This window comes from Malurus melanocephalus, unplaced genomic scaffold (genome assembly GCF_030028575.1).
Source record: "Malurus melanocephalus ecotype Western Australia unplaced genomic scaffold, MMel_1.1 scaffold_197, whole genome shotgun sequence".
In the NCBI taxonomy this organism is placed as follows: Eukaryota; Metazoa; Chordata; class Aves; order Passeriformes; family Maluridae; genus Malurus; species Malurus melanocephalus.
The window spans coordinates 1,235,438-1,248,288 of record NW_026623429.1 but is presented as its reverse complement, the minus strand read 5'-3'; the positions used below and the strand labels follow the sequence as shown (position 1 = coordinate 1,248,288).

At 41.3% G+C, this 12,851-nt stretch overlaps 1 protein-coding gene across 1 annotated transcript in view; it reads right to left on the bottom strand.

Moving 5' to 3' along the window:
- WNT7B (Wnt family member 7B) overlaps positions 1–12,851 on the bottom strand; it is an 82,357-nt gene that overhangs the window by 33,562 nt on the left and 35,944 nt on the right. Inside the window, exon 2 of the mRNA XM_057373423.1 lies at positions 1,613–1,839. Coding sequence (XP_057229406.1) covers positions 1,613–1,839 — 227 coding nt within the window. The remainder of the gene's footprint in view (positions 1–1,612; positions 1,840–12,851) is intronic.

Genomic DNA, 12,851 nt, shown 5'->3' with positions numbered 1-12,851 from the left:
AGCAGTGAAATCCTTTTCACTGGAAAGCCTGGTGAGGGCACCAGCTCTAGCACAACCCTCTGGAGAGGCCCTTCTCAGGCCAGAAGGGATCTCATGGAGGATAAGACAACACACTTTGCTAAGGTCAGAGCACACCTGCAAGCTTTGGCAGGCAAAAMCARAGCATGRAGAAGTACAGCATTCTTGGCAGATRTARATTTTCTGGCAGCAACCTAATTTTGGATACCAACCGAAGGCAAACAAACAATAACAACCAAGGAGGACCAGGCCTGTGCTTCTCATAGTCAAGACATGTGACTATATCTTTTTTTTTGTTCTTTTAGCTTTGAAGGTGGCAGTCAAAAGTTGGGTTAATTCCTGAGTATGATGCMTTGAGGATGTAATTAATGTAATGCTCACAGAACATGACAAATGTAAATCAACCACCCGATGCCAACGGATTCGTTCACTTAGAGCTCTTTACAGCTGAACCACTGTGTCCTTAAGAGTGCCCAGATCTCAGCCAGACTCTCAGATTGGGATGTTCTTTCAAAGACTATTCAGTTCCCTTGTTGTCTCAAACRTAAGTCACTTTTTGGCATTCATTTCATAAAGGTGTCAGGAAAAAACCCTGAAGCCTCGCCCACCAGTGACAACCAAAGCACCGAGAGAGTCCATTCCTCTTTGCACAGATGAAATTAAATGTTATTGCCCTTTTTTTCACACAGTTTTAAGATCTCATGTCTGACCACACTCAGTTGTGCCGGAGGCACAGGACCCAACCGAACCATTGAATTTGAGGGAGAGGTTATAACCCAAAGAAAAATGGGACKCAAGAACAGGCTACAGCCCTGCTGAGAAATTGCATGGTGTCACTCTGAGTGCCCTGCAGACAGSCACCCACCACACCACACCATCCCAACCCAGAGCAGCAGAGAGCAGGGGAGAGGGGGCAGCCCCTGGGGGAGAGAGAAAAGGTCAGCAATAGGCAGAGGATACCCAGCTGGGTGATGAGGAAAATAGTGACCTCAGCGCTGGAAAAAAATTCACAGAATCTCTCCCCTGTGCAATAATATCAGACATAAGCTAAATGAAAAGATATTGATTTAACTTGTGCCAGCTAAAACCTTGTCAGGCCAAGGCCATGTATTATTTTCTTTGAATAGGTTTCCTGCCTCAAATCATTCACAGTATTTTCTTTGCAGTACGATAGCAACACCAGAATGTATCACTGCCACATGTTGGAAGGCYGGCGTGGTAGGAACTGTGCTTCCATCAATTATTTGGGACTCTCCCATTATTTAAACTTCTGGGAAGTCTGCAGAGGGATTTTTCTGAGCTGCTTTTAGTTCATTTCTGATTGGATAATATCCACCACAGTTATCACAGCAACCTGTAACAAGATGAGGGCTGTGCCCTCGGGTGGCTGTGCAGGCACTGAAGCCACTGAAGCTGCACAGAATTGGGTGACTTCATCTGTACATCACCRGGCATTTTTTGTGTTTTTCAGTGGGTGGAAACACACCGGGAGCATCACTGCTGAACTCTGAGGGTTATAAATATTGTCAGGACCAAAGGCCAAAGTAATCCACCCCCAGCATCTCCCCGAGCACGGTGTTAGAGACACCCTTACCTACTCGAAGCTCTTGTCCAAAGACCGTTTTCTCTCCCAGGGCAGAGCAGTTCCACCTCCCGTAGCGGAACTGGTACTGGCACTCATTGATCCCCATCTGCGCCCCTTCCCCGATCACGATGATGGCATCGGGGCGGCTCTGGCAGATCGCTCGCTGCCGAGGCGCCAGCCCTGGGATTTTGTTGCAGATGATGTTAGCTCCTAAAGCCACCACGGATGACAAAGCTCTGCGGAAAGAAAGCAGAAAGGGGCGTTACRACCAAACGGGGGTGACCGTGCGCTCTTGAGAGGGGAAGGGCTGGAGCTTGGCTTCCTGTGATGCCTGTGCCAACTTGGAACAACAGCTTTGGTTTGCTATAGGAGGATGGAAATCTTACAGCAATTCCTGATCTGAGCTGGGCCAGAATAAACCGGGAAATGGAATTTTGGCGGCACTTTTGCTTCCAGTCCTACATGGAGGCRTCAGCTTGTGAGATGTGGGAAGCAAGACTTACTTAAAAGCAAAAAATTGTGATAATTGATCATCCACAAATCTCTGAAACTCATGTCTGCTTTGAATACCAGTTCAGACTCTGTATTTCAGAGTTCATCCACCTCTCATTTGAAACTTAAGCACAATTTAGAGAATTACTTGACGCTACCAAACCTCTTGCCCATTATTAAGCTCAGGGTACTGAATGATTAATGAATTAAAAGCAAAACTGTGCTTTGGATCTGGCAAACGTCATGGAGCACACAGAAGTGATCTTTAATGTGTGCCATCCAGACTGGAAACATTTGCAGTTCTCATTCCTCAAGTATATTTTCAGAATTCATTACAAAGTTTGCCTATAACTTGCACCTGTTTTCACTTTGTAGCGTTTATTTTTCATTTTTCAGCTGACTTTTCAACATCCTCACAGGCTCATTTTTCAACATCCGTAAAGGCTACATTTKGAATGGCAATATTTTGAAAAAAAAGTAGAACAACAGGGTACATTTGGTGATGTCTGAGCACCCACCTATGTGGAGATGCTGCAGATGGCTCTGGACAGGCAGAGTGACCACCCCATGGTCCAGCATTCCACCCTTAGCCTTAAACATCCTAGTGTTCAAAAATTCCCACTGGAAATGMTCCCTTGGGGAAATGCTGACTGAATAAAATTAAAGAATTTATCAACTTCATCACAAGGTAACTGCAAAATCACGTAAATGTCGGGTTTCAGTGAAATCAGAGTGTTTAATATCAATAACTACAGTAAAGGCAGAGCAAAAAGAGTGAAAGGGAGAACTCTTCCCTGGCCAAAATGAAATACTGTCATTGCTGTGGAATGGAAATTCCATGATGGTCCACTCTGCCTTTAATAGGTATTTGTGCATCTTTTCCAAAGTTAACAATCCATGAGGAATTCACCAATTTGGGGTTTTATTAATGGCTGGGGGGTTAAGGATATAGAGATATCACAAACACAGACCATGCAYCCCTGGGGTGCTGCCTGTTTAACAAATGTAAAAACAGAAGGTAGCTGCAGTCTGACCACTCTCAGTGCTGCAGCAGAGTGCTCTGACCTTTAATTAGCTTTAATTTGTGTTCCTCTGGGTGCTGAGCAGCAAAGCTGGAGCATCAGCTGGAACCAGAGAATCCCTGGGATTCATTCAGGTTTTGAGCTAAGGTTTTGTTTCTGGCACAACATGTTTCCCCACTTAAAAAAAAAAAAATTAAACAGTGGTGTCTTTAAATCAGGACTTTCCAAGAGATATGGTAATCTTTTAAAAGTATCATGAGTTTGATGTAGRGGTAAGATTTTGTTTAAAATGGCTTATGACCTTCATGTTATGGCTTCAAAAGCTAATGAAAATCACAGAGGAAAGTATCAATACTTATTTTTTTTTTAAAAATCAGACATTTCCAAATGTTGAAAACCTTGTTTTCTTTGAAAGCTCACGGAGCTTTTCTCTCTCTGACTTCATCCACTTTCCACACAAAGTAGGATGGGCCTTCTGAGAATATTGAGGTAAACACAAAGGAAAGTGCTTTTCCTTGGTAGGTGCTGTACTGAATTCAGACACACATACCCTTGGATGACACTGAAATGCTTTGATGACACTAAATGTCCCTTCTCARCCCATCCCTTGCACCATCTGCCCAATTCCCTGGCACAGATCAGGTGCCCAAGCACCCTGCAAGACCTTCCCACCCCTCACCCATTCCCACTGCTGCTGCAGACACTGACCCTTCCAGAAAAACGTAATCCTGAGGAAATCTGGGCTGGCTCCTGAAAAAGAGACATGCTCAAGGCATTCAAAATTCCATTTGATGCYCAGCACAAGCACAAGACACACAGTTCTGGTCTCTCAGCTGCCTGACACTCACTGAGGCTATGCTTCCAACTCACTAGCACAAATTAAATCTAAAAATTGTTTATATGTTATATGAACACTTATTAAAAATTGATAAAAACTGTGCAATAACGTCCTGGCACCATTTTTTTAAAGCTGCTGAACATTCACAACTTCAACTAACTGCTGTCTCAAACTGAGCAGCAAAACCTTAGGACTTTCAAAACAAAGGAAAGCAAGGAAGAGTTGGCCACAGCATCTAACCCACATATAATTTTCAGTTCAGTTTCTTCCTCCATACACATCACTACTGTCTCATAATTAGGTTAAAGAGTGTATTCTTTGGTCTCCYGTTGTTTTTTGGAGCAGGCTTTGGTCAAGTATTTTAATAGAGTGGGTCAGTTTATTCTTCCAGAAAATAAGCCAGATCATATTTGCCTTAGAAGGTATGGTGAGGGCACCATAATCATTATGTGCTTGTAAACTGTRTTAAAACAATTAAACTGCAATTATTGCGGGTGGAGAGGGGTCTCAGTTTTTCTATTATTACTTCCAGAAACTTCCACCTCACTGGCCTGAATTTACCAGCATGTTCCCTCAGATTTATTTAGGCTGCTTTTAAATTGTTACAGTGCCAAAAGAAATGCTGAATCATGAAAGTGAGGTTTTGGAAAGCTTTATTTATATTAAAGAAATGTACCCAACAGCATTTCAAGCTTCCTCTCYTCTGTTTCTCCCAGTGTCCCTCATTTTGTACATCCCTCACACATTTGGGAGGGTCGTGCTCTGCTCCTGTCCCTTAGCAGGTTGAAGGTTAATTTTTATTTTCTTTTTTTTTTAAATATGGAGATTGTTTCACTTTACAACTGTCAAAAGACAGATCCTCCATGTCGCATYTTGGCAGCTTTTATCTAATCTTTCCTTGTGGTGCAAATTTCCTTGATTCTTATCASCAGAAACTCCTGAGTGTGGCATTTTGTTGAGATTGCTGGTGCCGTTTACAATAATCGTAAATAATCAAACAACAACCAAACCCATCCCCCCCCCCAAAAAAAACCCCTCAAACTGGGCTTTGACAGGACCTTGCAGCTCAAAACTTCCATCAAATTAAGCCTGATGAACAAGGGTTTGGAAGGCTCAGTTTCTGCATAAGWATTCTGAAACATCAAGAATTTTATTCTTTAAAAAATTAACTAGGACTGTGTCAAGGCAAGCAGGAATTCATGGCAATGGGAGACAAGGTTCAGCTTAATTTCGGAAAAAATGCTTTCTTACTGATGCAAAGACAGATGAATCCTGTCACAAAAAGAGAAAATTCTCCCTCCAAATGTATTTCCTGTTACTGCTGTATCTTCTCTCTAAGATCTAAGCAACTCCAGCTTCCTTTTTCACAAAGTGAAATGAAATTTATTAGATATTCTAAGCAAGTCATAAAAGGAAAGATCTTTGAAACACTTCAGAAATGGAACACTAAGGCCTAAAACCATTKGAGTTGCAAGAGCTGCTCATTGGAAGAGAAATGTACTCTTCATTCCTGGTTGGCTTGCTCGAGTCTCTATTTTATATTTACAAATGCAATTCATGAGACATTTCAATTATTCCAAAGGTTATCATGTCCTGGCAACTTGTGATTAATTTTATGTATAGAAAGGTCATCATGTGAACTGCAGTTTATGCAGTCTTTGTACAAGTGGAAAATACAGACAGTAAATTCTTAAAATGGTCAGCTGTGTAAGCACATGAGAAAAAAAAATCTAAATTTTATTCTTGTTAAAAGAATTTGAGTTTTGGTAAAATTCTGAAACAGGACTGTCTGCTTAAAGATGAGGAGCAGTAACCAACCAATCTTTGGAGCTGTCCCCAAGTTCCTGCACAAGCACAGATGTGCACTGAGAGTYCTCCAAAGAGCATAAAATTCCATTCTGACAAATACATGACAAAAGATGCAAAATAAGAGATTAAACCAACACTTGCACACAGATTAAACACTTGATCAAGTTGATTTTAACCTTTTGAGTACAAAAAATTTAAAATTGCTTTAAAAATTCTCTTCCAATCCTTGCTCCCTGGGCAAATTACATTTTATTGGAGCYCAGGAGTGGCTCGAGGAGCTTCTCCTTCTCCCCCATCTCCCTCCCTCCGTTGCATTCCTGGCTGCACAATGGCACAGTGCACATTTCCCACCAAACCCTTGGAAAGGCGGCCATGGGGTCACTCTGATCCCACCCCAGCTCTGCTTCTCGATATCCACCTGAAACCACTGCCGGGCAGGGGCCTCATTTTCAGCAGGAATGAAGGGATTCAGCCACATGAATCCCATGAACAGCAGGCAAGCTGAGCAGTTTTTTGGCACGCTGCACCGAAAACTTGCCCCACCATCTCTGACAAAAAAAAATCCACATAGTGGGCTCTTTGTTAGCAGGAACCACCGAGGTATTTTGTGGTGACACTGCGACACATCTGAAACCGTACACCCCYGCCGAATGGTTGACTTAATTAAGAATTCCTAAGTAAATATTTTGAGTGTGTATCAGTTGCAGAAATTGGCAGGAGCGTCCCGGGCTCTGAATGCCATCTGCATACGTTTAGGGTTCCAGTTTTGGCTTTGGGGAACGGCAGCTCGGCGCACGTGTGATGGAAGGGAAATTCTGGTGCTCTGGGGCTAAATCCCTGCTTGAGAGAGGGATGGGGGCATGGCCACAGGATGGGGGGAACCTCAGCAAAACCTGGGATCACACCCTCCCCAATCTGCCAGCTGGGATGGGGGCAATGAGGCCGGCAGGGAATTATTGAGCTCCAGGATCGCAGATCGGCACCAACAACCACCTCCTGTGAATTCCTGCTGCTCACTGAGCGACAGAAATCTGATTTTAACTTGATATATCTTGTTTGCTCTAAGACTGGTCCRCTGGTATAATTTTTATTAATCTGCCGGTGAGGCAACACTTGATATGTAACAGCAGGATATCTTGAAAACTGTTACATCTACTCAACTTTTTTGCACCAAAGAAAGGCTCATGGAGAACAGAAATGCCTCACATCCCTCATGTGTCCTATTGTAAAGACCACACCAGCAAATTTACATTTCTAATTCCATTTCCATGTCCATTTCCATTTCCATTTCCATTTCCATTTCCATTTCCATTTTTATTTCTATTTCCATTAAACATCCACTGCCCTGCAGCAGACATTCGGAATTTTCACGGCAAACTACTGTATAACAATATTTTTCTTTCTTGTCTCAAATCACTTTACTCTAGGGGCATCTTGTTGCATGGCAGAAAACACATCCTGTGGATATAAAATTCAATAAAAGTAACACAGGGTGTTAAAATATCTGAAGTGTGGCAAATAATAATTCCAAAAGAATTTGTGTTCCAGGAAGTGTTTGGTTGGCTAAAGCAGAGTAAATTGATAGGGCAGTGTTGGAAGRCAGCAGTTCTGGCATTCCCCTGGGCAGTTCATGGAATATTCCTGCTTTGGTTCTGTCAGTGATGGAGGTGGTGACATACGTGGTGACATTGAATTTATCTGAGCAGGCTTGATGACAAATGGTGTTGATATAAAATCATTTGGGTCCTTATACAAACAGAACTTTATCAGATTTAGAAATGGAACCAGAACACTTTCGTTTCACACGTGTTTTTGTCCTTTTGTCTCGACAAACACCATGGGCAGGATCTACCAGTTCAGTTCTGTGAATGTGCACACACAAAAGCACCCAGCAGCTCCCACCCTCAGTAATAAGAAAATCCATTCCTGAATGCCAAGATGCCCATTTGGATATTGCAGCTCTCCTGGTGGGGATTGCAGCTGTGAAATACCAGAGTGGCTGGAAGAGACAACTCACGAGTTTTCTGTATCCATGCAGAAACAGTTCAGTATCAGAAAAAAATCAAAATTTCACACTTTGATATGTAAAGTCCACATTTTTKTCATGTTTTTCATACAGTGAATAAAAATCAAAGAGATTTCTCCAATCACGTATGACATGTGTATAGACAGGGGCATTTTCCCAGCTTTATCAATTCCAAGCTTTAATTAAACTTAAGCCAAGTGTGTATTTTGGCTCTGACCAAAGTTTAACAGTCTGTTCTCTTTGGGGAATGGGTTAGGAGGAAAAAAAATGAGGTCTTCAGGCAAAGTCCAAGATTTATCAGGACCATACCCTGCTTAATTTGTGAGATCTGATGAGAGCATTCCACAGCCCTGGTGCGAGTCTGGAACCTTGGTGGAAACTTCTACCAGAAATGACCTATCCATGGATTAGCTGATTCTAAAATACCGGGTATGCACTGWGGCTTTAAAATCTTTAAGGAACCTTGCTGGAATCTCTCATAAAATATAAATGCTTTGTGAAACTTTTCATCAAATGAAAATAAATTTTCATTTTSATTTCATTATCAAGTGGTGATATCTGTCACCATTTATGTCAGTTTTTCAATTTTTGGCTTTAAGTGCATTGGGCTTCCATGGAGATGATACAAAAATGGAAAGAGGAAGATGTGTAATAGCAGGGCTACAGGAAAGGAAGACTCTTCTTTCTTGAAATGAAGTCATTTGGCTTTACTGCTTCAGGTAAGAACTCATTTTTRTTGGTCAGGACCTGAGCAACCAAATAGAATAAATCCTGAAAGTGAGCCATTTGATTGTAAAATTTAATCTTTTGGATTAAAATTTTAAAGACTTCACTACTGTGTCTGTAAATCATGAGGAACAAAGTCTGTATGCAGCTCTGGGGTACACCTGAAAARCCACACAAAACTGTCTCAGAAATTCTTTCATTACTAAAATGGAGAGGCCACACTGACCCCTCCCTCAATGTGCACTTCAGACTGAATAAACACTGAAAGYTGCTATTTGTGCACGGATATAAGACCACAAATCAGCTCCTTACATGAATTATCCCACCAAAGCTGTGAGTTTGTCTGTTTGAGATTATACACAATGGTTAGACAAGGAAATTGGGCTGATCTCCAATCTGATCAAACCTTCAAATCTGTGCCTAAAAGTTGGATGTTGCTATGAAATAGCTGCAGTCTCAGAAAGCCTCAAGTGTGGGGGAAAAAGGGGGAACCCCTCAGAAACTGCAGAATATCAAAGATTACTTCCCWTGCAGATTTCCAAGCATTTAAAACATTTATTGTACACAGCATGCAGGCTTTCTGTGAACAAAAACTCTCTGTTTTGTAATCTGTACTGTCAATGCTGGCACAAAGCAATATGACACCAAACAGGGCTATCTATGAATTTCTAAGGTTTCTTTCAGCTACTTATTTCAAAATTTTAATTCTGAGTGTCAGCGACCTGGTAAATCACGCAGTAACTTTTCTAGTTCCTTGGCTTGTTCAGTCTATTCCAGGTGWGCAGAAGGATTAGCAAAAGTCATTTTGAGTTGTTTTTCCACAGGGAGTTTCTAAATTTGGTATGCAGCCATAAAAACCGTGCATCTGTGTTATTATCCCCGTGGCCCATGCTGGGTGTGGCTTTGGTGTTTTGCAAATGGCTGTGAGCTTGTGCAAGCAGCTGGATGGAGMACTTCTCCTTCTCAAATCCTCTCTCAAAACCTCCCAGACACGCTGTCAGTCACGAAGAGGAATTTACCTGTAGCAATGTGGCACATTGACCCYAATTTTGCTGCTTCTTGCCTTCAAACCCAAGATGCTGCTGACTGTTAGCTCAAGCTAACAACGGCATCACAGACTATTGGGAAGACGAGAAATTATTGAAGTTTCCTAAAATCCTGTGACTTAAATACATTGCAGTTCAGTAATTAGTGTGCTTAATTATAAGCACKCCTTAGATTTGCAGCCTTTGACCTGGAGAACGTGGGGCAGATGGAGGGGAAGCAGGACAAAAATTGTAGGAACACAATTTGCTTAGGTTATGCTGAATATTTACATTGGAGGTTTTAGTACCTGAGACAGGGCAAGTRAAATCATCTTCACATAAGTTCYTAAAATAAAAAAGGTTGTGTTTCAAAACCATATGTTTTAAAAGTCTTAAAAATATTTCATTTACTGCTTTCCACTGACACGCAACCTGAGTAAATCTACACCGAGTTTTGGTGCAGTGTTGAGTGGAATTCTTGCACAGAAATCAAGATTYCCAACAAACAGTAGCCAAAAAAGGCTGGACATGTTTTGAGTTCATTACACCCCTAAGAATCAGAGTAACTGCACAGGAGAATGGAAATTTCTCCAACGGGAGATCTGTGAACCACGAGGATGAGGTGGCATCACCTCCAGCCTTGCTAAGTCATTCTCCTGAGAATGAAAAGCCAGAGAAGTTTTTCTTATAAAGAACTCCACGTGTTGGTGCAAAAGTTGCAGGTGGAAATTTGATTTTAGTTTGATTTCTAGGCCAGTCTGTACTTTCCCTGGGCCCTGGGATTAAACTGTTAAAATAAASAGTTCAAGCCATTCAAAGCTTCTGAATTTTCTATAATTCATGGATTTTCTATGGAGTATGYATTATATAAAAGTTTCTATCCAATAACACTTCCAGAACTAAACCATCCTTCACATTTTTTAATCCAACTGCTGAGCATTTCATTGCTAGAAAAAATCCAACTGCCTGATTTTATTGGATTACCATTGCGTTATTCCATTAAAKTGAATCATTAAACTCCAGTTTCTCTACCTCACACTCACAGGATTTGTGCCATATCCTCAAGTTTTCCTTGCACAGCCTACAGGATATCCAGGATGAAAGTTTAAGGCCACGGCAAAACACATGGGCAGCATGGGAAAGACATTACTGTAAAATAAAACTCAGCAAAAGCTGAAAGCCCAAAGTAACTCTGAGAGCTGGGCTTTGGTCTCTTTGGATCTTTAATCCCCAGAATGGCTCCACTTTTTTCTTTTTTTTTTTTTTTTTTTTTTTTTTGTCCAAATTGTTCACCCAGGTCTAATGACCATTGAACACTCTGGCAGGCACTACACATGAGATAGGATTAGGAGGTCATGGGTTCAGTCCGTGAGCAGGACCACTCACCCCTGTCACAAATCTACTCAGTTGACAGACAATTCTTTGTGATGAGCTGGCCACCCATTTGGAGGGTCAACAGAATTCTGGCTTATTTTGAAAATTTGACCATGAGACACAAACTGCCTTTCTCTGTGGGGAAGCCCACCCCACAGACAGGGAAAAAATTCACAGYTCATGCTGTTCAAAATCCATCTTCCCAAGGCTCCTCCTGGGCTGGCCAATGTTTCCCAAGCTGAGTGCTTTTATTCTGCCTTCTGGTGTGTTCTAAAAAATACTTACAGAATGCTAAAAACCTTAATTTTAAAGGAAAAACTAGTTGCATTAAGGGAACAACATATGTATTTGTTCAGTAACTTTAATAAAGAGTGCTTTTGAATGCTTTCAGAGAAGAAAATGTATTATAAAATAATGCCTTAATGCCATATTTTAAAGTGTGCTTTAGAACTCTCCTAAGCATCTTGTTTGTTATGCTTCAAAACTTCCTGTCACCAGAAAGGAAAAGCAATCTGCAGCATTCCTTCTGTCTTACAGAAAGTCAAGAGTAAGAAAATCGCCCCTCTGGGGTTTTCTGTTTGGTGTTGGGAAAACTCTAACTTCGTGAAGGATCTGATAACTGACCCATATGGTGCATGATCCTGATAATACAATCCAAACATCACAAACCAACTCCCAAAAGCCAACAAGAATCAGAGGCTTTGTTGTAGAGCAAAACAATGCGATTTCATGCAAACCCAAAATCCAGTTCCTCTGGAGATACCAAATGCCTCATTCACAACGAAAATAGATGGTGAGAGATGATGACGCACGTCCTACAGCTTGATGTTGTCTCCCACAGATGAAACAGAGGGCTTGATCTCTTGTGGTGTTCAAAATCCTCTGGCATTTTTTGGAATGAAAGAACTGATGGAAAATCAGATAATTAAACTTGCCTGCGCAGAATCCCTGTAAGTATTAACTGTGTGTTGTATTCTGTTCTTTCTGCTAAAACAGTTTTTCTGCATTTTTTCTGAATAACAACCATCCCAGCTTTTTTATCCTGGGGGGGACAAGGATAAAAAATAATGAATTTYTTCAATAAATTTGATCATGTCTTGCTAAATTGGCTGATACTTTCCAGTCCAGATTCAAATGATTCAACCTAGGAGTTTAGACACGGTGTTTAACTCTACAGCCCAAGAGGACAATCTTATGAATGTAAAATTGAGCACACACATCAGAGGCCTGAAATTGGTTTTGGACTCATTTGGGGACAGAAATATTGTGTATTTGTGACTTAGCCGTAGGAAATGCATAGGAAGTGGGGGTGACTGTGGGTTTAGCTCAAAAAGAAAAGGTGCAGTTTTTTGTRTTCCTGAAGGTGCTCTCTGAGTGGAGAAGTGAAGTGATGCCAGGACAGATTTTGGCTCTAACCCACCACAGCAGAATTTTGGGTGGCAAAAGAGCCACATTTATGAAACAGACTCACTATTCATTTCTAGAAATGGTAATGAATGAATCCACACTGCACAGAARAGATGATCCTCCTTGTTTYAYGAATAAAAGAAAATGTGAATTCACAAAACTCAAGACTTCAAACAGGAAACTTGATCTTATAATGATTTTTATACCGTGGATTATTTTTGAATCATGAATGACGTGGTAAGTTCCCCGTCCAGTTTGATTATTGAGCCCAAAACCACCATTGTGCTGTTTCAGTGAAAGACAAACATTGGCAAGCCACTTTCTAGGTGAAGGGATCATTCCCAGTTCTGCCAAATGCTCAGCAGAGAATCACCACGTATGTCCAAACAATTTCACTGCACGAAACTCTAACGCAGAGTAAAGTTCATCAGCAATAAAAACATTTCCCATGCCAAAAAATCAGTCACTCAGAAGGAAAGTGTAAACCCAAAAGGAAAGTGTAAACCCAAAAGAGAGATCAAATAGTTTG